Genomic DNA, 23,987 nt, shown 5'->3' with positions numbered 1-23,987 from the left:
TGTTGTTCTGGGAAAGCTGGGGCCTGCTCCAGATCTGAAAGGTCACTACGGAGCTAATTCCGGGTGAAAGCATCAACAAGTGACAACTCTATGGAAACTTTGCATCAGATTAACTGACATGTGTGGACATTTACCATGACTGTGCATTGTCTCTGAGCCAATCAGAACCATCCACATTGCAGTAATGACGTGGATAGACCTTGAAAATGGTATAACTGTTGGGACAATTCTATGTATGATAGGGCGAGGCAACGAGACTGTGAGAGAGGGAACGCGGCCTACGAACTCCTTGTGAGACTTGAAGCTGGCTGCTGCATTTGAAACTGTAAACTATTCTTAAGTACATTTATTTTAATTAATTGCAATCCTGACTCTTTGACTTCATTTCTTCACTACTGGTCCTGGGTCATAAGCTGTTAACCCCTAACACTACTTTTCAGGCTTGTTGTCAAACTGGGGCCGGGAACAAGGAATGTGTTCTCTCTATAATTTAAGTCAAGGCAAAGTCAGGTACCAAGATTGTCAACACCTAGGCGTTTTTGGATCCTGGAAGTTCAGCCAGTTTCTTTATAGAACATCTTATTAAGAACACTGAATCTTACAGGAACAAGAAGCTTTATACTGCTCCATACATGAGCCAAGAAAGGTCTGTAGACATGTTCATGCTCTCTGGTCTTTCAAGCCTATGGAGAGACTTTTATGGATTTACCAGAGCTGTATACTCAAGAACCAATGCAGGTGAGCAAGAATAAAATTCTCACTCAGAATGACTTAAATTATTAGGTTGAAATGTTGATTAGTCTCACTGCATCAAATCGTATGGAACCGTGGGAAGTCACTGACAGTCAAGTAAGAGGACCATATGCTGACAAGACCCTATTGGATTGGGCCATGAATAGGCCACTAAGAGGTGGTAATAGTGAAAAAGGAAGCAATGGCTGTCATGTAGTCACGGCCAATTGGATCTCAGTTGCCAGGCTAAAGGATGTGTTGATTGCTCAAAATAATCATAATTTTAATGAGAAACTGTCGGATGATGATGTGACCAACTGTTCAAGAAAAAAATGGAAACCAAAGGAAGTTAAAAAGAAATCAAGAACATCAGCAAGAGTATATATCCTTTCTGTCTGATGTAATTGATACGGGATATGCAGAGGAAGTACCACCTCAGAAGCTGATAAGAGAAGATTGTAAGGTTTGGTACATACCACACCATGGTGTATATCATCAAAAAAGAAAACTTAGTAGTGTTCGATTGTGTTGCAATGTTTAAAGGAACCTCTGAATGGTCAGCTGTTGCAGGGCCCCTATCTCACCAACTATCTGTTGGGTGTTCTTATGAGGTTCAGACAGGAGTCTTAACATCTTTGCCACAGAAGCTGAAGCACTCCATATGGCTCCATATCATTGCTGCTTGTGCTAAGGTAGGATTTCAACTGTCAAAATTTCTGAATAGTAGTCGTGTCCTCATGTCCTGCATTTCCAGAAGAACAGAGGTCAAAGGCAACCAAAGAGCTTGTCTTAGATAAAGATGAAATGCCAATAGAAAGAATACTTGGTCTGCACTGGTGCACTGAAACAGATAAATTCACCGGTAGTTAATCCATGAAAGAGCGTCCTCACACAATACATGGCATGTTGTCTGTGGTTAGTTCGGTGACCCTTTGGGGGTTTCTTTCACCATTAACTCTGCCTGTAAAACAGGTCCTTTAAGAAATGTGCAAGTGCAATGTTGGCTGGGAAGATAATATTCCACAGGTCTTTCCTTAGCGATGTGCTTTACATTTAGAGGGGGGGGGGGGTCTCCTCAACCTCCACCAATGTGCAGAATCCACCTGGATGATGCAAAAGCAGCCATATTGCGCCAGAACACTCACCACACACCAGCTGAATGGTGGAAATGCACATCAAGTCAACTTTAAATCCAGCTGATGAGGCATCTAGGGGGTATTGGTGCTAAAGAATGTTTAGCATGTAAGGGATGGCTTAAGGGACCTGATTTTCTTTTGAAAGAAGAAGCATGGCCCAACAATTCCAACATGAATCTGTTGTCAATATCTCTAGATGACCCAAATATAACAAACGTATAATGCACAGCACATGCCTTTGCCCGTCAGGTTTAAAAGTCTCCTACCCTTTGAGTTCTACTTTTCAGATTTTGGAAGACTTAAACCGTCTGTCGCATGGATGCTGGTCAAGGAGATGCTTATGCAGTTTTGGAAACAAAGGAGGGATTTACTGGCATCTACTCATGCAGAGTGCTCCAGGGACTGAATGAAATAGATTTAATACAACAAGAAAGAGGAAGGCCAAAATGGGTGGAAAATAATTGACTGCAGATGATATCATGAAAGCAGAATTCGCTATTATTCAGGATTATCAGCGAGAGATTTCTTGATGAGATTATTGCATTGAAGGCAGGAGCTACTGTCAAGAGAAAAAGGGACATTCAGATTCAGTGCTGGACAATGGTCTTTTGAGAGTAAGAGGGAGACTTGCAAGAGCCACCATTGCATGAGGGAGAAAGGCTTCCAATTATCTTGTCCAAGGAGCAGGCTGTTTCTCAAGTTATCTCTTTTTCAACATCTTGCTTAGACAGCTTTTGCCCCCTTTCATCCAGACATCTTACAGCTGATGACTTTGCATCATTCTTCACAAACAAAACCACCTCCATGAGCAGCCAATTCTCCTCACCACAAACTGACACGCATATCTCAACAACTAACACACACGCTCCCCTCCTTCTCTCTGCTCTCCGAGGCAGAAATCTGTCTGCTGCTTTTTACACAGTCAACCATCAGATACTCCTATCAATACACATGAAGATGGGCATATCAGGAACTGCTCTCTGGTGGTTCAAGTCTTACCTCTCAGGTAGGTCAATTAGGGTGTCGTGGAGAGGTTAAATGTCTAAGTCATATTTGCGCTTTGACTACTTCTATTCTCCATGTCATTATTAGGCTCTTTCATTCAGAAACATGGCTTTTCCTATCACTGCTATGCTGATGACACTCAACTCTACTTATCATTTTAACCAGATGATCCTACAGCCGCTGTTCGTATCGCTGCCTGACTGACAAACATTTCTGACTGGATAAAGGAGCATCACCTTCAAGTCAACCGTGGAAAGACTGAACTGCTTGTGGTCTCAACCAACCCAACACTTCATCACAATTTCTCCATTCAGCTAGGTTCATCAACCATAACTCCACCCAGGACAGCCAGGAACCTTAAAGTTGTGACTGATGACCAGTTAAACTTCACTGAGCACATTACTACAACAGCCCGGTCCTGCAGATTTACGATATACAACATTGGGATGTACATTCTGTAATGCTCTTCTAGCTGGCCTTCTGGCATAACCTAGAAATCTAGACGCACCCTAACGGCAGCAAATCTGCTCACGAGTGTCGTCAAGCAACTCTCAATACCCTTCTGAGCTGTAAAAGCCAAACTCTTGCCGGGCCAATCACATCGTGTATTGAGTCGGTGGGTGGGGCCATAATGACGACGGCCGAGTTGCATTTGTGTGTTTCTAATAAACACAAAAACTGGCGAACGGCAGTCTTTCGAATCAGCTTTGACCGCGACTCTGGAAGACTTGGAGTTAAGCTTTTCTCTGAGAAAAGAACAAAGAACAGCACTGAAGTCATTCTTAAGAAGGGAAGATGTGTTCGGAGTTTTGCAATGTTTATACAGCAAATGTTTAATCTGTCAACGAGCTCCGCTTCACCTTCGTGCTCTGGTTGGTGTAGCGCTATCCAATCGCGTGCAGAGGGAGTTTGAAAGACAACCGTTTATCCCGCCCCTCGGATTGAGCTATCAATGGTGAGTTTCTAGACCAAACATCTTGATGTGGGTCTGGCTTGTCAGGCTACTTCTGGGATGCACTATCAAAACAAATCAAATCAAACTGATCCAGAATGCAGCAGTGAGAGTGGTCTGATCCAAAAAAGCAGCCGAAGAGAGCGCACGTCACGCCTCTCTTCATTAGACTGCACTGGCTGCCAATGGCCACACATCAAATTCAAGGCACTGGTGCTCGCCTACAAAGCAGCCACCATCTCTTGGTCACCGTCACCGGCTTTTTCAGATTTAAAGACCATCCAAAAACTTGCGTTCTGCAACTGAACGACACCTTGTGGCTCCATCCCAAAGAGACATGAATTCTCTCTCACTGACCTTTTCCTGGACCATTCCTAGCTGGTCGAATGACCTTCCGATCTTAATTCAAGCAGCTGAATCTGTAGCCATTTTCCCGTATTCATATTTTCCCCTAAATCACCCGTATTTTAACCTGCGTTATTAAATAATAATAATACCGGAGTAAAAAAAACAAAAACATTTCCAATCTGAGCTCTGTAATTAGCCTCGCGATAACTGCCTACACTATAGGTGGCTGTTGTCACGAGGTTAGTGTGTGAGGTCAGATGACGAGTGACAACGCGGGGAAAAAAACAAAACCGAGGCGGATGATGGACGTAACTAACGATAGAGACGGAAGGCACTCCTGGCAAAAAACCAAAACCCTCATGTAAATACATTGATCAATGGGGCAGCAAATGTAATTTTTTGAAGAGGAGCAGGTGGGGGACAGTCACGCGTTTTGTAACTGCGACTTCATCATGTGCGACAGCGGAAGATCATTTAAAGTGACAGTAATCACTTATAATGACAATGTAAAGAACATTATCAACGTTAAAATAATTAATACAGTTTGTTTTCTTGTGGTAATGGTTGCCTGGTTATATGTATGTCTTTCAACCATCATTCTGGAGCTGCACTCCTAATTTCATTGTATGCAAATACAATGATAATAAATGCTTTCAATTTAGTTCAATTCAATTTGAATGTCACAGCCCCCCAGAAAGAGAAAACCCTGAGTCGGTGGGATATGGACAAGTGCAACATTTTCCTCAATGACTTGAGGCCAGAACTGTCAGCAGCTGGAACGGAGTTAAATCGGATAGGACGAAGGACATGATCAGAACACATGCTGTTCATGTCAAAAAACGTCAGGAGGATACCCAGATAGCATTGTGACATTGATTCAATGTTGAAATTCCATCAGAATCATCATTTTGGTTGAGGTTGAAATTTCAATGCTAAGTAATATTGGATCAATGTTGAAAATTCAATGCTAAAACCATACTGGACCAATGTTGAAAATTCACTGCTAAATAATATTGGATCAATGTTGATAATTCCATGCTTTTCAGTGTTGAAAAGACAAACATTGAATCAATGCTGATGTTTGGTCATCTTAATTCTCCACCGGTGGGGCTTACGGTCAATCTATCTGTCACATTATTCAACATGTTAAGGCAAGTCCAAATCAATTGGGTACATTTGTGTTAGGGGTGTAACGATTAGTTTAACAATGATTCGATTTGTATCACGATTTGAGGTTGTCGATACGATTAAAGGACGATATTGGTTCCTTTAGAACGATATGATCCGAAACAATTCAGCGATTTGAAATCGATTCAGTAATTTTTTTTGCCAAAAATTGAAATCAGTGTGACTGTTTCATTTCAGTCGAATCGAATCGTTGTTAAAACAAATCGCTACACCCCTAATTTGTGTGAATGTGAGCACATTTATTATCCTCAAAGGATACGATGAGTACACCAACGAGTGTGTGGATTAACAAAGAATACATAAATGTAAATTTTGTAATTGTAAGCCTTTCTTTAACCTTTATCTGGAAGAGTTAAAATTGTATGTGTGTTTGATTTCTGACTCTTCCAATAAGAAAGCTGTAAAAACTATGAATCTTTTTAAAAGGCATATTGTTTTCCTGCTTACTGGCATGTAGTCATTCTGTGTTTCATGTTATTATAATAAAAAATGTAAAAAAAACAACAATAAAAAACAAAACAAAGAACTTCTACCATAAATTTAGTCTATCAGTTTTAAATAAATAAAAATGTAGGCTATTATTATTATTTAAATCATGTAGAATGTACATGCATTTCATTTTTTATCTAAAGAATACAGGGTTAATAAAGAATTTAGAATATGTCCCTATCGAATGCGCCACAATCCAATCCAGCAGGTGGCGGTAATGCACCTTCAAGACATCCACCAATCAACCAAAGCAAGCGCAGCTGAACAGACTTCAATCGCGAAAAAGAGACACAGGACAACGACCGTGTTTTTAAGAGGTAAGTGGCCTACAAAAATATATTTATAAAATTCAATTTATTCAATTAATATTTATTCATCTTTATGTTTTACAACTTGTGTGCTTCTCCTGAGCGAGTCAGAGTGAACTGCAATGTTAATAGAGTCACATGAACGCCCTCATAAGTTACACAACCAACGGCCAGTTTGTTGTGAGGTGTTCATCTATTTTATGAGATGATTTTAGTATTAAGATGATTAATCTGTGCGTGCAACGAGTAAAATGTGCATTTGTGGAAACGTTGCTGCACATGCATTCATTGACTTGTGAGTCGATCCTATTTGATTCATTTGGATTTTGAGACCATATAGGATCGACTCACAAAGTCAATGAATGCGCAGCGCGGATCCACAAACGTATCTTACTCGTTGCACACACAGATGAATCATTTTGAATCATCCTATATTCGTCCAGTGTATAAACCAGAGGCGATCGGAAGGTTAGATGAATTTCTGGCTTGTCAGTAATTGTGTTCGCCACTCGTGAGAGTATCTCACAGCTGAAGCAGAACTAGAACTAATTGACCTGTTAGCGCTGTGAGGGGAAATACAATCAGTTCAGCTCTGCTTCAGCTGTGAGATATCATCACGAGAGCAGATCACAACTACATCATTACAGTTTAATCTTTAATGCAGCAAGAAAAGAGTGAGATCTTTAAGTTCTGTAGGCAGCTATATCAAACTACAGACATTTAGTAAACAGTTGTGCCTCCAGTTAGTGTTGTAAATGGAAAAAAAATCTCTTCCAAACCACCATGTAGCCTATACAGCTCCTCTTTTATTTTCTTAATTTAGCTATTTGGTCATTCATTTACTTGTTTCATTTTCACACTTTATTTATTTACTATTAAATACAATAATATTATTAGATAAAACACCGGATATAGTCACTTTGCTTTTTCATTCATTGTGTGTCTGCAGGTCCTTTAAAGTCTATTTTAAAATGCCTTAAATAGTCCTGAATTTAATGTTACCGTTTTAACTGGGATATCAAGATTTTGATAAAATTTCAAGTTTCACTTCATTTTGTAGTAGGCTATATTTGTAATGTATAATTAATCACATTTCCAAATATTTATTAACTTCTTGTTGTTTTAGATGCCGTAAATGCTGATAAAAAGGAGGCATCAGAGTTTATCATTGCTAGGACGGTGCAGAACTGGCTCCATTACATCCTGAAAGGCTTCGGGGCATTGCTCATGGTGGAACCCCCTGAGTTTGGAGTATTTCATTCTTTCTTCTGCCTTCTTTCTTTCAGTAGTACTGTGTCATTTCTGTATTTATTGGCAAGTTTACATTTGTATTTACTTCCATTTTGCAGATGCACGTTGTTATGTTTTTCCTGGCTCTTCTCATTTGTGTCATAAATTCAGATGTGAGATTTCCTGTTGTAACTGTGGGGGCATAAATAAATAAATTTGCATGTCAACTGAAGGATGGTGTTTACTTTGAGTGACTTTTTGATGCAAAATCATATCGATTAGCCACACATGCTCTCTGATTAAAATAAAGAGACAATTAACTGGCATAAAATCCTGCTGTACACAAGATACAACATTATTTCACGGTGCAAACCTGATGAAAAATCAATGTTATATTTCAATATTGATTCAATGATATTTTGATTGATGCATTAACATTGATTCAACATTGATTCACTTAAATAAGTGGTTTAATTTTAGTTGAAAAACTATTGATTTTAAGTCCATCTTGATCTATTTTTCATCGTTGAAATAACATTATTTCAGGGTGCAAACCTGATGAAAAATCAATGATAAATCTCAACATTGATTCAATGATATTTTAGTTGATGCATTAACATTGATTTGTTTGTCTGCTATCTGGGTAACTAAAGAAAAAGAAGGAAAAGGCTGAGAAAGAGCAGTACATTGCAGTGTCCGTCACTGAAATGCTTTTTTGCAAACTGTAGTTCTCCTGAGGTTCATCATTTGTTACTCGACAGACCCATTGAAACCCTTTTTCTATTCAACTCTATATCTGGAGATCCTCTTGCGTTCAAATGGTGGATGCGACCTCAAAATGTTTTCAAAAAAAGCCCAAGTTTACAGCGGTCTCAAGACTCGTTCGCTAAGGCAACAAAGCCACTAAAACGTAATCACGCGCAGATGAACTTCTTTACTACTTATTGTGAAAATGATTTCATTATATTTGCTATTAGTATTTGCCCCCCTATAAAATCCTTGTGTTTATAGAACTATATGTGGACCTATAAACAATACGGGACAGATTTTTTGATATCTACATGCCTGTCCACATAAGGTGACCTACTTCAAGTAAGACAAAAGTGCTTTACTTAGGACACTCTTCAAACATAGAGAGATTATATTCTCATTTCTGTAGAACTGGACATTTAAATAAAGAAAAAATGTGTGAGTTGAGCTTTGAGAATAAAACCAACCTGTTTGTTCCTCAGATTCTTCATGTTTTACTCTCAATGTTTCTTCAATCTTCACGTCTTCACTCTCCTCTTTAACAAACGCCATCTTTGTTTGATCTTCAATTTCTTCATGTTTGACTCTCAATGTTTCTTCAACCCTCACATCTTCACTCTCCTCTTTAATAAACGCCATCTTTGTTTGATCTTCAATTTCTTCATGTTTGACTTTCAATGTTTCTTCAATCTTCACGTCTTCACTCTCCTCTTTAATAAACGAGATCTGTGTTTGTTTCCCAGTTTCTTCATGTTTGTTTCTCAATGTTTCTTCAATCTTCACGTCTTCACTCTCCTCTTTAATAAACGCCATCTTTGTTTGTTCCTTAGTTTCTTCATGTTTGACTCCCAATGTTTCTTCAATCTTCACGTCTTCACTCTCCTCTTTAATAAACGCCATCTTTGTTTGTTCCTTAGTTTCTTCATGTTTGACTCTCAATGTTTCTTCAATCTTCACGTCTTCACTCTCCTCTTTAATAAACGCCATCTTTGTTTGATCCTCAGTTTCTTCATGTTTGACTCTCAATGTTTCTTCAATCTTCACGTCTTCACTCTCCTCTTTAATAAACGCCATCTTTGTTTGATCCTCAGTTTCTTCATGTTTGACTCCCAATGTTTCTTCAATCTTCACGTCTTCACTCTCCTCTTTAATAAACGCCATCTTTGTTTGATCCTCAGTTTCTTCATGTTTGACTCCCAATGTTTCTTCAATCTTCACGTCTTCACTCTTCTCTTTAATAAATGCCATCTTTTGAAATAACAGCGTCACTTGGATCTCAGTTGCTCCACCAGGAGTTTTTCTGTGTGTTTGTCCTGTTTAAGATAATTTAACAGAAAGAAATACACATCAAAGCTAAATCTCTGAGTGTCTCAAATAGCTCTAGTTCAGTAGATCAGAAACTCTCCTAAAACTTCCCATAAAAACACTCTTAATACTACAACATTATTGCAAGAGCTCATATTATTTATTGTTTTGTATTTAGACACTTATGCTTAAATAAACTACATTTTCATGAAAACATTAGCAGTTGGTTTGCAGAAGTTGTCATAAACGTTTGTTTTCGTTGCATTTACAATGTTTGACTAGCAGGAGTCATCAGCGTTTGAGGTGATTTGAGTGGGTCGACTCAGTGAATCATTTTGTGTAGCGTTTTTAACGTGTAGCGTTTTTAACATCAGTAAAAAGGTGTGTAAAATACAAGAGTATTTTTTATTTTCTATAATATCTGTTTACATGATAAAGAAGACCTAAATATATAATTTGAGCCATTTCTGGATTGTGTTTAACAAATAAAAGTGTGACCATTTGTTCCACAAACACAGACGTAGATATTCTACTGGGCGCATATTACGGAAACTTTCTATCTTAGATCTTTGCTTAAGATATGATAAGTTAAAGGGGTATTTCAGCGCTAGAAAGATGAATCTGTATTTAAACTGGGTCATTAACGTAGTAGAAATGTGAAATTATTTTTGAATTTGGTGCCATCTAGACTGAGAAAAGACAGAAAATGTATTTGTCTCATGGGGATAAAAGACTACAATTCCCAGAATGCTTCGCTGCCCTGTGAGGCCATTCCCAAACCCACTGCTACTGGATTACAGAGACTGAGCTTGAGTTAGAGAACAGACACTACAATTAAATACTGAACGTGTGTGTTCAATATAACGATCGAGTTTCCGGATGAGTCTCACAGCACTAACTCAGATTAGGAGTCAGATTACATTTAACGTTATAAATGAGCTGATGAGCTCTCGTGATGAGAGCTGAGGTAATCGCGATCACACTCGCGGCATACGTCACAACACGTGTTCAGTCTGGCGCATTTTCAGTTCATGCTTTTGGAAGCTTAACTTTCATAGAAATTAATTTGAGATGTTAAAACACTTACATAGCTTAGCATCCATTTAAATGAATGCCTGCTGCTGAGCTGAGCTGTGAGTGTGATCTCCCATCCCCCATGTGCGGGTCGAAAACATGCGGAAATGGCTCCCTCTGCTGGCTGCAGTCTTTAGCCTCTGGACAAACATTCTAAAGATGACGCAAATATCGTCAATTTGCGTCACGGGAGGAATATTTCCAGAAATAAAATGCATTAATCTCTTGTCTCAAAGGGATATGAGGGGGGAAAGCACAATCATTTGATTATACTCCAGGATTTCTACTGATACAAAGCCATATGCTAATCGCTGAAGTAACCCTTTATGTATTACAGAAGCAAATCTTAACTTTTTAGGATCCTTATCTTACAAAATCTCATCTTTTCTGTAGTTAGGAAATCTTAAACTGCCCCATCGATCAATTTAGGAACAATCTATAAAAATACATTCAACATTGGCATACACATTTCTAACTTTAATAGCAATAGGAATGACTTACAGTATCAAAACCAATTGTAAAACGTTGATCTAGGTTTCATCTATGATGCACAGCTTTTACATATTCTGTTCAAATGATATTGAAATTAGAAATGTGTATGTATACCAATGTCCGAATGTCGTATGTAACTTTAGAGACGTTCCTTAAATTTTTGAATATCAAACAACCAGCATCAAATCATCATATGAATGATACATTTAAACCCTCCTCCTCATTTTGAGCCAGGAAAACCTGTGTTGACTTTCATAAATCACAATATATAGAAAGAAATGAGATGCAGCTTTTCTGTCACTCATGGATGAATGAGCTTTACTCAGACAAAATAACATCCATTAATGTCTGATAAAGCATTAGAATGTTAAGTTCAATAATCAAACATTAATTCAATATTTCTTGTTAAAACTATAAAATTGCCTGAACAGTTTGCATTGATTTAAAAGCTTAAAACACAAACCTTTCTTCAGCAGAATCACAACAGATGCAGGAGCACGGCGCAGCCTTATGACGTCACATCTCCACTACAAAATAAAAGTCCTGATCACATGCTCAAGTCACAGATGTGTGTAGACATTCACATACAATAAATAAAACACATCAGTTGAATTGTTGTTGAAATACACATTTAAATGCTTGTTGGTGAATGATGTGCTAAAGAATAACTACCAAAGAAAGAGTTTACTAATTAGGGTATATAAATTACTTGCTGTCTTATTTACAGAGGATGAAATAATGTTAAAAAAAAATATGATAATCTTTCAAAAAGACATGAAAGATTGGTAATAAAATTTACAAAGAAAATACATTAAATTTGTAACAAGCAAGCATTATCATTAATAAAAGCCTCAATATTTTTCCAAAGTTGTTTAGTATATTAAGAGCATGGTAAATTCTGATGGTATCGCTCCTATAACTATGGCACATTCTTTAGGGGTATCTGCCAAGATATACTAATCAGATGCACTGCTACTGTCTCTGGAGGAGCTCCTCAAATTGTCCCACGGACATTGGAAATAAATGTGGAACCGCCTATGGTAAAGTTTTAGCTCCTGTACAAGTTTAGCATACTCCCCTTCAGACTCTCTGTTCTTTAAGACTGGGTGCACTAAAAACCTTCTGGTCTGTCTTTTAAAGTGTTAGGGGTTAACAGTACATGACCCACGACCAGTAGTGAAAAATGAAGACCAAGAGTCAGGAGTGCAACTAAAATTTACTTAAGAATAGTTTGCAGTTTCATTAACCAAAGAAAGCTTTAAGTCACAGAAGGAGTTTGTAGGCTGTGCTCCCTCTCTCCCAGTCTCGTCGTCTCGCCGTTCCAATATACAATTGTCCTAACGGTTATACTGTTTTCAAGGTCTATCCACATCATTACTCTAAGGTGGATGGTTTTAATTGGCTCAGAGACAATGAACAGTCATAGTAAATTTCCACACATTGTCACCCCAGAATTATGCTGCATTCACGTGCTAATCGTAAATACGAGTTTCCTAGGTAAAAAAAATTGCACATGAACGCCTTCTCATTTCAAAATTTGAATGGCATGAGCTCGTAATCATGACTTCAGAAGTGGGAATTATCAAATTTCTGATAGCACCTAAATTCTCCTTTAGTCCCGTAGTGAATATCCAGATCTGGAGCAGGCGCCAGCTTGCCCAGAATAACAACTCATCTCTTAGGATGTCCATTGTGGGATATCCAGACCACCTCAACACTGATCTGTAACACAGAATATTGCACACATACACAGTCTCTCCGAGGTTGGAGCTGATTAAGCTCCAGTTCTAAAACAAAGCATGCTGATAGCAAGTGCTTTCTCTCAGTAAGAGGTACAGACAATAGCACAGGCAATATTCATTTGACTCTTTAGTGTTTCAGCAAAAGTAAATATAAAATGAATAAAATTTAATAAATTAAATAAAAGACAAATTCATATTTCATATCCGGAAACAGAGCTAAGTGAGCAAACCCTGTTACTGCACTCCTGACATGTTAGGGGTGTGTGATACCTCAAAAATCCAAACACATGACACATTTGTGTGGTTATTAATGTTTAAAGCTACACTGTGTAACTTTTTTAGTTTATTCTTAGCTAAAATCACTTAGTTGTTTCAAAAATATATATGCTCATTAATGTATATTTACTTCTTTCAAGTAATAAAGTATTCTCGTAATTTTATAATAAACCATTGAAAATACATACGGGTGAGGGGTTCGGATGGTGGTCGCCATGTTGCTCCTCCATATTGAAAGTACATTTGCCAAAGAGGGACATACCTGTAAATTCAAGCTTCGCTTTTCGCGTTTTTACACTCGATGGCACCATGTCGAATGTGAAGAGGAGGATTGCTTAAGGCTGCTATATGATGATGGAGGATCACTCTTAAGCCCCTTTCACACTGCACGTCGGACCCGCAATATTCCCGGAACATTGCCGGGTCGCCTTCTGTGTGAAAGCAACCACGTCCCGGAATTGATTACCGAATTCGACCCGGGTCGGGGACCTAGTAACATTGCGTGATTTGTATCAGAGTTGCCAAGGAAGCGGAAAAGAGAATTAAGACGGCAACGCAACGGGCAAATCAACAAGACAAAAGTAAATATTGGAGTGGCCTTTCCAAGATGGAAAGAGCCCATGAGGAGCAACGGTTTTAAAAAGAACGCCGACGTTGCCTGCTTTCTTCTCGACAGGTAATATTAATTCAGCCTATTTGTTTATATTGGAAGTTTTATTGTTGCTTGGCTAATTATATCATGGTGTGCTGAGCATAACACTAGAACGACGTCTAGGATAGTTTTCCTCGCGTCAATGATGAAAAAGTATTGTTTACCTTATAACATAAATCCGTGTTCTATGACCGATAACATGAGATTAATATTTTAATTGCATTATAAACTGTTTGCCTTACGCTAGTGATGTCGTACAATATACAGAATAACGATAGCACTGATAAAAGTTCCTTTACCAAGATTAGCTTGCATTCGTCTGGGAACCTGATAGCTGATGTTAGCAATGAAATGGTAAAAAAATAACGAAAACGTAAAACTATTATTCATTTTACATAGATTAATTTGATCATAGATCATTTGGCAAATTAAATAATAGCAAATTATAATAGTTTCCAAAAGTAACCTCATCACTTGAAGCAACACTCACCGAAGAGGTCGAACTGGAAGCCATGACTAAATCGGCCATAGGGGTTGAAACAAAATCGAAATTGAGAGGAACAGAAACTATTATTCACTGGATGGTCATATATCTTTTCACCACTAGATGGGGGAAAATATCACAGTGTAGCTTTAAGATTCTTAAAATGGAAATGAAAAGGCAGAGTGGTGTTTTAAAACATTTTGTTTTATTGTTCTCTAAAATATACACACAAATATTTGTGAGTATCCAGAGTGGGCTGGGTGACGCTATCAAGAATTCTGTTCCATTTGCAGAACTACTGGACTGTGTCCTCCGGTCCTCCGGTGTTTGTTCTGCTGAATCGATCTTAGCAAGTCCAAACTATCAAGGACGCAATAGTGAAACTCTCAAGCATTCAGAGTAAAAATACAATATATTGCCAAAAGTTTTGGGATGTCTGCCTTTACATTCACATGAACTTTAATGACATCCCATTCTTAATCTGTAAGGTTTAATATGGAGTCGGCTCACCCTTTGAATCTATAACAGCTTAAGCTCTTCTGGGAAGGCTTTCCTCAAGGTTTAGGAGTGTGTCTATGGGGATTTTTGCCCATTCTTCTAGAAGCGCATTTGTGAGGTCAGGCACTGATGTTGGACGAGAAGGCCTGGCTCTCAGTCTCCGCTCTAATTCATCCCAAAGCTGTTCTATCGGGTTGAGCTCAGGACTCGGTGCAGGCCAGTCAAGTTCCTCCACACCAAACTCGCTCATCCATGTCTTTATGGACCGACGATTAGTCCACTGGAGCGTAGTCATGTTGGGACAGGAAGGGGCCATCCCCAAATTGTTTCCACCAAGTTGGGAGCATGAGATCCAACCACTGAAAAACAACCTTATCCCCCTCCACCAAATTTTACACTTGGCACGATGCAATCAGGCAAGTCCCGTTCTCCTGGCAACAGCCAAACCCAGACTCGTCCATGGGATTGTCAGACTGAAGCGTGTTTGTTCACTCAGAGAACACGTCTCATTGCTCTAGAGTCCAGTGGCGGCTGCTTTACTCCACTGCATCCCACGCTTTGCATTGCTCTTGGTGATGTAAGGCTTGGATGAGCTGCTCGGCCGTGGAAACCCATTCCGTGAAGCTCTCTACGCAGTTCTTGAGCTCATCTGAAGGCCACAGAAGTTTGGAGGTCTGTAGCTATTAACTCTGGATAAAGTTGATGACTTCTGCACACTGTGATTCTCAACATGCACTGACCACGCTCTGGGATTTTACGTGGCCTCCCTATTTGTGGCTGAGTTCCCAATTGCTTACACTTTGTTATAATCCCACTAACAGTTGAGCGTAGAATATTTAGTTGGGAGGAAACTTCACGAATGGACTTATTGCACAGGTGGCAACCTATCACAGTACCACGCTTGAGGTAGAAGTGTCTCTGTGCCTAGTGCTTGATTTACACACCTGTGGCCATGGAAGTGATTGAACATCTGATTTCAATGATTTTGGAGGGGCGTCCCAATCCTTTTTGCAATATAGTGTATATATGGGTGTACCAGTTCCAGATCGTAGAGGTAGCTCCTTTCTTCATCGCCTTCCACTATAGTTGTTTTCACTCTGGACGTGAGATGCGAATGGTTCGCAAACAGAAATACGTCATTAACTAGGATTTAATGTTATTATCACAGGAAGACAAATTCTTATCGTGGGAAGAATTTTACCGGTGCAACATTTATCGCAAACAATAAGATATCGCCCTTTCCTATTGTGAAGCTCTTTCCACACTGTTGGTAGGTTTAAAGCTTCTCTCCATTGTGAATTCTCATGTGTTCCTTAAAGTGTCCTGGTTGAGTGAAACTCTTTCCACACTGTGGGCAGGTGTAAGGCTTCTCTCCAGTGTGACTTCTAATGTGTTTCTCGAAGTTTCCTTTATGAGTGAAACCCTTTTTTTCCACACTCTTGGTAGGTTTAAAGCTTCTCTTCATTGTGAATTCTCATGTGTTCCTTGAAGTTTCCTGTTTGAGTGAAACTCTTTCCACACTGTGGGCAGGTGTAAGGCCTCTCTCCAGTGTGAACACGCATATGGAGTTTAACATTTCCTTTTTGAGTGAAACCTTTTCCACACTGTTGGCAGGTGAAAGGCTTCTCTCCAGTGTGAATTCTAATGTGTTTCTCAAAGTTTCCTTTATGAGTGAAACTCTTTCCACACTGAGGGCAGGTGTAATGCTTCTCCCCAGTGTGAATTCTCATGTGTTCCTCAAAGTTTTCTTTTAGAGCAAAACTCTTTCCACACTGCAGGCACGTGAAAGGCTTCTCTTCGGTGTGAACTCTCATGTGAATATTAAGATGCCCCATTCGACTGAAACTCTTTCCACAGTGTTGGCAGGAGTAAGGCTTCTCCCCAGAGTGAATTCTCAAGTGTTCCTCAAAGTTTCCTTTTCGAGTGAAACTCTTTCCACAGTGTTGGCAGGTGAAAGGCCTCTCTTCAGTGTGAATTATGTGTTCCTCAAGGGTTCCTTTTTCAAGTAAACTCTTTCCAGGCTTTTGAGTGATTTTTTGAGAGAAAATCTTTTCAGTCTGTGAGCAACTAAAAGTTTTTTCTTTATTTATGAAATCATGATGTTGCCCATACATATCTTTCTCTTCCATGTCATTTAGCTCTTGACTCTCCACTTTCAGAGCCATCAGATCTAAAAGAAACAAAAACAAGTTAACCCCAATTTAATGGAACAAAACAACAGACATCAAGATATTTAAACATTTAAGGCATCAGAACCAAAAATGTGTGCTAGATCCTGTACCCACTAAGCTACAGAAAGAGAAGCTACATTCAATTTCAGAACCTTTTCTCAATATTCATAACCATTTCCTTTCTTTAGGACAATTTCCAAACTCTTTTTTTAATTATGTTTGGATCTGTGTTCAGGACTCTTCCACAGGTGTTAATGAAGTGATTTGGAATGTAAGCATGCACTGGAAAATGTTAAAGTCACTGTTCTAACCATGTGTTTCCTCTGTTGGCAACAGCCAATCCCAATACTGGGAAAAAAGCACCAAATTGTAACACTTCTCATTAAAATGGGGGAAAAAAATGTACCATTTCAAGAGTTCCCATACCAAGTCTATGGTCCATCGAGTAAGTTAATAACACACTGTAGACACTATCCTATCTCATAAATATCTTGGTCTGTGGATTGATGAAAAGCTAACCTTCAAAGTTCATATTGATAAATTAGTGAGTAAGCGGAGAGTAAAACTTTTATTTTAGGAATAAATCCCGTTTTATTCTCCAAGCTAGGAGGAAATTGATCAGTGGCACTTTTAAACCAATCTTGGACTATGGGGATGTTATTTATATGCCGCCTCTACCACGTTGCACACACTTGACACAGTTTATCATGGTGCATTACGGTTCATTATTAATGCCAAGTCAGGCATGCATATGAGGCGACTGATCTTACTTTAGGTTTGCGTAGATGGCTCCACTGGCATATTTATATTTACAAAGCCATTAGCTGTGATTTACCCAGCTATTTTAGCAATCTGTTGATCTGCAATCATTCCATTTATAATCTCTGCTTTGTTAACATTATGGCTATAAATATCCCACATATAACAGTGAATTTGGTAAGACTGCTTTTAGTTATGCTGCTCCTTGGTGTTGGAATTTGCTCCAAAAAGTTTTGAAGCTTTCTGATTTTATTTCCCTTGAACACTTTAAACAATTATTTAAATGTTCCAAATTTGAAAAATGCAAATTTTTAATGACCCCTTATGCTATTTTAAATTGTTTAACATGTAATGTAAATGTGTTTTGTTTGTCGAGTTTGTTTTTGTGATTTTGTGTAACTTTTGTCTTGCGCTAGGGCTTCCTTTGCAAAAGAGATTTATATATCTCAATGGGACTTCACCTGGTTAAATAAAGGAATAAATAAAAATGTGATTTGAACTAGGGCTGCACGTTTTCAAGTTTTTCATTAACCGTTAACCGAGGCCCTTAGCGGTTAATACTCGGTTAACCATAGTGTGCGTCAGGGTTATTTTTAGCTTATTAATTTGACGACCACCATCTCCGTAGTGAACGCGCCTATAGAGAGAAATGCACATCATGGATTACACAATCAGAGAGTAGCCTATTTATTTTCGTTTTAAATTGTTAAGACATTTCAAGTTTCTTAAGATCTATTTCATGTCTGCGAGGCGTACGCTGAGTTTCGTTAAATTAGGATGAGATGCGCTCCAGTTCACGAGCAATGCGAGTGGCCGCCTGCACGATTAGAGCATGTAACATTAGTAAAATATGCAGCCGAGAATGATTCACACAGACTAGCGTTTGACTCGCGCGGCTGATGAGCCTCTCCCGGCAGAGAGTTCAAGCATCTGTGGACGCGGCTCGCGCTCTGCTTCTGCCCTAATGCGACTTTTAGTCCAGTGCGACGTATGTTATTTTCCTCTTCATGATGCATATTTTGACTGATGCGACTCATACTCCGGAGCAACTTATAGCCTGAAAAATGATGTAAGCACTGCATTGCAATACTTGCATTTCGCCCCGTCACTCTCATTTTTAAAGTGCTCCCACGCTTTCTTTGCCCGCTTAGAAAGCTGGTCATGACTTCTTCTTGTGGATACTACCCTAACCCTATGGATACTACAAATGTCTGGGAGCGCTCTGGCGGTCTATAGGGGTGCAAACATATATTACAACTAAATTCAAGGCACGTCATTGACGCCACTTAACCGAGCAAAATGTTTCACTCGGTTACGCAATTTTTAACGGTTAATCGGTCAACCATGGACACCCCTAATTTGAACGATGCGGGAGGCTTTTCAAGTTCTTTTGCTCCTCTGCTAGCCATTGTTGACTGATTACGCCTTGTTCACGTGAACGACTGCTGTGTGTAGTTTCACTGAAACTCGGCATCGAGTTTAAAGGAACAAAATTACAAATAAAGCAATATCTGCAAATTAAACGACCTTTTACTCTGCAATCACTAAACAATTAATAAATTGTATTAATAAGAATAATAAAAAAACGCAATAAATCCGCGGGTCACGTGCGTGCCGAACCGTGGGTCGTGATCCGTTCGGATCATGGATCAGCTGTGATCCGTTCCACCCATAATGTCCGATTTCGAACCAACTGATGGTAAAATTTTAGAAGAAATGGTACTGCACCTAAAACCTCAACCTGCGCCCTTGACACACTCCCAACTTCTTTTTTTAAAAGTGTATTTAACTGTTTAGAAGCAGATCTCCTAGAAGAGGTAAACTCACTTCTCAATGGGACTTTTCCAAACTCCCAAACTGCAGTAGTTAAGCCTCTTCTGAAAAAGAGAAATCTGGATAACTTCATATTGAGCAACTACAGACCAATCTCAAATCTCCCCCTCATAGGCAAGATCATTGACAAAGTTGTTTTCAATTAGCTGAACAAATTCTTAAACTCAAACGGATACTTCGACCATTTTCAATCTGGTTTCCGTCCACATCACAGTACAGAAACAGCGCTCATAAAGATTATAAATTATATTCACTTAAACACTGATACAGGTAAAACATCAATTCTGGTTCTACTCAACCTCAGTGCTGCATTCGACACTGTTGACCACACCATACTTCTAAACAGGCTGGAAAACTGGGTCGGGCTTTCTGGGAAAGTCCTTAAATGGTTCAGATCATATTTAGAAGGGAGAGGTTATTATGTGAGTATAGGAGACCATAAGTCTGAGTGGACATCCATGACATGCGGAGTCCCACAAGGGTCAATTCTTGCACCACTCCTGTTTAACCTGTATATGCTGCCACTGAGCCAAATCATGAAAAATAACAATATTGCTTACCACAGCTATGCTGACGACACCCAGCTCTACTTAGCACTGTCACCTAATGACTACAGCCCCATTGACTCCCTGTGCAAATGCATTGATGAAGTTAACAACTGGATGTGCCAAAACTATCTTCAGTTAAACAAAGACAAAACTGAAATCATTACATTTGGAAACAAAGATTAAATTCTCAAGGTGAACGCGTATCTTGAGGCTAAAGGTCTGATAACAAAAAATCAAGTCAGGAATCTTGGTGTGATTTTGGAGTCAGACCTGAGTTTCAGTAGTCATGTCAAAGCAATAACTAAATCAGCATACTATCATCTGAAAAATATTGCAAGGATTAGATGTTTTGTCTCCAGGCAAGACTTAGAGAAACTGGTTCACGCTTTCATCACCAGTAGGGTGGACTATTGTAATGGACTTCTCACCGGCCTTCCCAAAAAGACCATTAGACAGCTGCAGCTCATACAGAATGCTGCTGCCAGGATTCTGAGCAGAACCAGAAAATATGACCATATCACACCAGTCACATATCACATATTTTGACTAGAAACAAGATAAAAATACTAAGTAAGAAAAGCCTTTTTTGCAGTGTAGGACCTCAATACATCGCAGATATGCTGATTAAATACAAACTCAACAGATCACTCAGATCAGCAGGATCAAATTCGTTAGAAATACCAAGAGTTCATTCAAAGCAAGGAGAGTCTGCTTTTAGCTATTATGCCAGCCGTAGTTGGAACCAGCTTCCTGAACAGATCAGATGTGCTCCAACAGTAGCCACATTCAAATCCAGACTCAAAACACATCTGTTTAGCTGTGCATTTACTGAATGAGCTCTGAGCCACTGTACGTCCGACTGATCGCACCTTATCTATGCATCATCTTTTAATTATTTTAGTTTACCTTTGTTTTTATCTTTGGTTATTGTCATTTTATCTATACATCATCATTTGATTATTTTTAATTCTGGTTAAGGCTGTCTGACTGGAAGAGATGGGAAAAGGAGAGCAGTGCGCTTTGCTTCATTCTGCTTGTGGTAGCAGACAGGAAAGAAGCGGACTCAAGAAAGGGCAGGCCCTGCAGGGCAAAGGTCACGTCCCCTACAGGAGCAAAGGTCACGATCTATACAGGAGCCCGTCTTGGACCGAATTGTAAGGTTAGGAGACATTGCGAATAGGCATGTGCCGATATCAATTTTTCATGTTGCGATTAATTGATGAAGTTTTATCACGATATACGATATTATCACGATATTGAAATAAGTTGCAAAAAAAAGTGTTGCCATAGCATAACCGCTTTAAGAACTATTTTTGTAAGAACAAAAATAACCGAATGTTTAAATACAATAATGCACCAAAAATATATACAGCTCTGGGAAAAAAATTAAGAGACCACTTAACACTTAAAATCAATGAGAAATCAATGTTAAGTGGTCTCTTAATTTTTTCCAGAGCTGTAAAAGTACAACTTTCAAACAGATTAAAGTGCAAAAGAATTAGGCTATAAAGAACAACAGGTAACACATTAATATAAGGTCTCATTATTTGATGCATTAACTAAGATTGAGCAACAGCTACATTTGGTACAGAAAGTATAATGTTTTTGGTAATGTTAGTATGTTTGGTAATGTCCCCTTAAGTGTCACCCCCCTTTTTGAAAATATACATGAAAATTCACTATCCAAACTTAAATGGTTGCAATTCAAGAATGCTTTGGAATATAGACATAAGTTTGGTCTCATTTTAAAGAAGACAGTCAGCAGAGTATTGCTCAAGTGAAATCACTTCAAAAAAATTAAGTTTATAAAAGTTATGGAAGTTTAAATGTACTGTAAATCAAATATACTGTACTAGATATTTAATATAAAATATATATGTTACAAAATAATGTGGACTCTAAAATTACTATCAAATCAAAGCCATATGTCTAATCAATTTGTGTTCCAAATTTGAAGTTGATATCACAAAAATTGAAGTTCCCATGAGATTTTTTTTAGGCGTTGTACCACAAATAGCCACCGGGTGTCATTTAAATTCCATTGATTTTTTTAAATGCAATTTCCTGTGTCAAATGTATATATTTTTGTGTAAATATCACAAAACAGTTTGCAGATATAGATCCGTGAGACTAAGACCTTTCCAACGATATGCGTTTTGTCAAGATTAGAAAAGGTTTTTATTATAAATTAAATATGTTAAATAAATATGAAACATGACAACGCCACTTGGGGAGGAGCCCGCTAGAATAATTTAGAGCACCGTTTCCATGGTAACGCAAGGTCCGATTTCAAATCGGGTTGCACAGGATGAATCTTGACTTCGTAAGCTTTCGAATGATATATCGTTTGTCAACATTAGATCAGGACAAATATAGGATATATTGTTTTAAACATGAAGTGGCAAATGGGCCCACCGGTGGGCCAGTGACACTTAAGGGGTTAGGAAATACTGATCATTGTTGGTTTTATCTTAGGTCCATTAAAAAAGTTATTTTGATTTTAATTTTAATGTTATTAAAAAGTAACTAAGAAATTAACATAGAATGATTAATTCTTTATAAGTATTTTTCATTGTCAGTTTGGTAATAATGAATTAACATGTTAACTAATGAAGTCATATGTCTCAAAGTTTTACTGAACAATAACAAATAATTAGAACAGTTCTAATCATTAGGGCATGTTGTAGTCCAGAATAAAACATAAAAATGTTTAAGTTTGAAAATAAATAGCCTATTAAGTCTTTAAGTATTAAGTATTTGGTGCTGTGATGAACAACATTGAGATTACAAAAAAACCAATGGCTGTTTTAAAAACTACACGCGGTTTCTTTTGTTTGCTGGTTTCCGGGGTAACCGCTGCATTCTGCAGTTCATCAGCGCCCTCTGCTGTCACTGAGCGGCACTTCAGCAGCGCGTCTCCTTCACCGGTTCAGTCATGTGCAAACGCACATTGGGCTTGTTTATATCTGAGCACGTGTCCCTTTGACGCAGAATACAGCGGTGTTGAGCATTTATATGGTTGATGGGCAAAGTATTCTTGAGTGCAGTATAAAAAAATTATAAATTGTTAATAAATTATTATTTATGATATTTTAAAATGCCCACGATAACAATATCGTGCATATTCATTATATATACGTGATAAATCGAAAATGTCTAATTGCGAACCTGCTCCATCTCTTCCATCGCAGATAGGGGTACCCGAATTTAGAGATCAAGGCAGATAGGGATCTATGTAGCACCTTTTTATTTAAAATGTAAAAAAATTGTCTTTTCAAATGTTTTAATTATCCTTGTTTATATTTTAAAAATTTCACATGATATTCTTATTCAGGTTATCACTATGTTAATTAATTTCTATGTAAAGCACTTTGAATTGCCATTGGGTATGAAATGTGCTATATACATAAACTTGCTTTGCCTTAGAGCTGCAACTAACGATTATTTTTTCTGTCGACTAATCTAACGATTATTTTTCGATTAGTCGACTAATCTAACGATTATTTTTTCGATTAGTCGACTAATCTAACGATTATTTTTCGATTAGTCGACTAATCTAACGTTTTATTTTTTTACCCTTTGAAATTTTTCAAAATTCTGTGGCACCCCCTCGCATAAGTTACGCTAGAGGTGTAACAGTACAGACTGCTCACAGTTCACTCTGTATCACGGTTTTAGGTTCACGTTTCAGTACAGTTCGGCATTTGCTATGTTCAGGGGGAAAAGGACTACTGTCAAATGAAAATAAAGAAAATAAGAACAGATAACTTAAATAGAAGCAGCAGCACAAATAAATACTATTGAGCAAAGATGAGAATAAAATAAACAATGCTTTTCAGGTAGGTCTAACATTAGTTTTTAGGCAGAGAAATGGAATAAAGTAATCAAATGTAAAAACCACACATTTAACTGTTTAAAATAAAAATAAAAAATCCTTATTAAACTTACAAAAGCTATTCAATCAGGAGCAGTGAGTGATGTCTTTATCTTTTGTTTGACATTAAACAGACAGCAG

At 38.2% G+C, this 23,987-nt stretch overlaps 2 protein-coding genes across 2 annotated transcripts in view; both read right to left on the bottom strand.

Moving 5' to 3' along the window:
* Positions 1-11,530, bottom strand: part of LOC137049297 (zinc finger protein OZF-like) — a 34,403-nt gene extending 22,873 nt beyond the window's left edge. The window contains exons 1-3 of the mRNA XM_067427804.1: positions 11,473-11,530; positions 10,531-10,670; positions 8,606-9,451 (exon numbers count right to left, since the gene is read on the bottom strand). Of these exons, the coding sequence (XP_067283905.1) occupies positions 8,606-9,386 (781 nt within the window). The 5' untranslated portion in view covers positions 9,387-9,451; positions 10,531-10,670; positions 11,473-11,530. The remainder of the gene's footprint in view (positions 1-8,605; positions 9,452-10,530; positions 10,671-11,472) is intronic.
* A 2,829-nt stretch (positions 11,531-14,359) lies between these two features.
* LOC137049958 (zinc finger protein 721-like) overlaps positions 14,360-23,987 on the bottom strand; it is a 60,089-nt gene continuing 50,461 nt past the window's right edge. The window contains exons 14-16 of the mRNA XM_067428711.1: positions 20,442-20,461; positions 19,419-19,506; positions 14,360-16,831 (exon numbers count right to left, since the gene is read on the bottom strand). Coding sequence (XP_067284812.1) covers positions 16,110-16,831; positions 19,419-19,506; positions 20,442-20,461 — 830 coding nt within the window. The 3' untranslated portion in view covers positions 14,360-16,109. The remainder of the gene's footprint in view (positions 16,832-19,418; positions 19,507-20,441; positions 20,462-23,987) is intronic.

Source organism: Pseudorasbora parva, chromosome 20 (assembly GCF_024679245.1).
Source record: "Pseudorasbora parva isolate DD20220531a chromosome 20, ASM2467924v1, whole genome shotgun sequence".
In the NCBI taxonomy this organism is placed as follows: Eukaryota; Metazoa; Chordata; class Actinopteri; order Cypriniformes; family Gobionidae; genus Pseudorasbora; species Pseudorasbora parva.
Note: the sequence above shows the minus strand (reverse complement) of the source record. Positions and strands in the feature narration are given on the sequence as shown.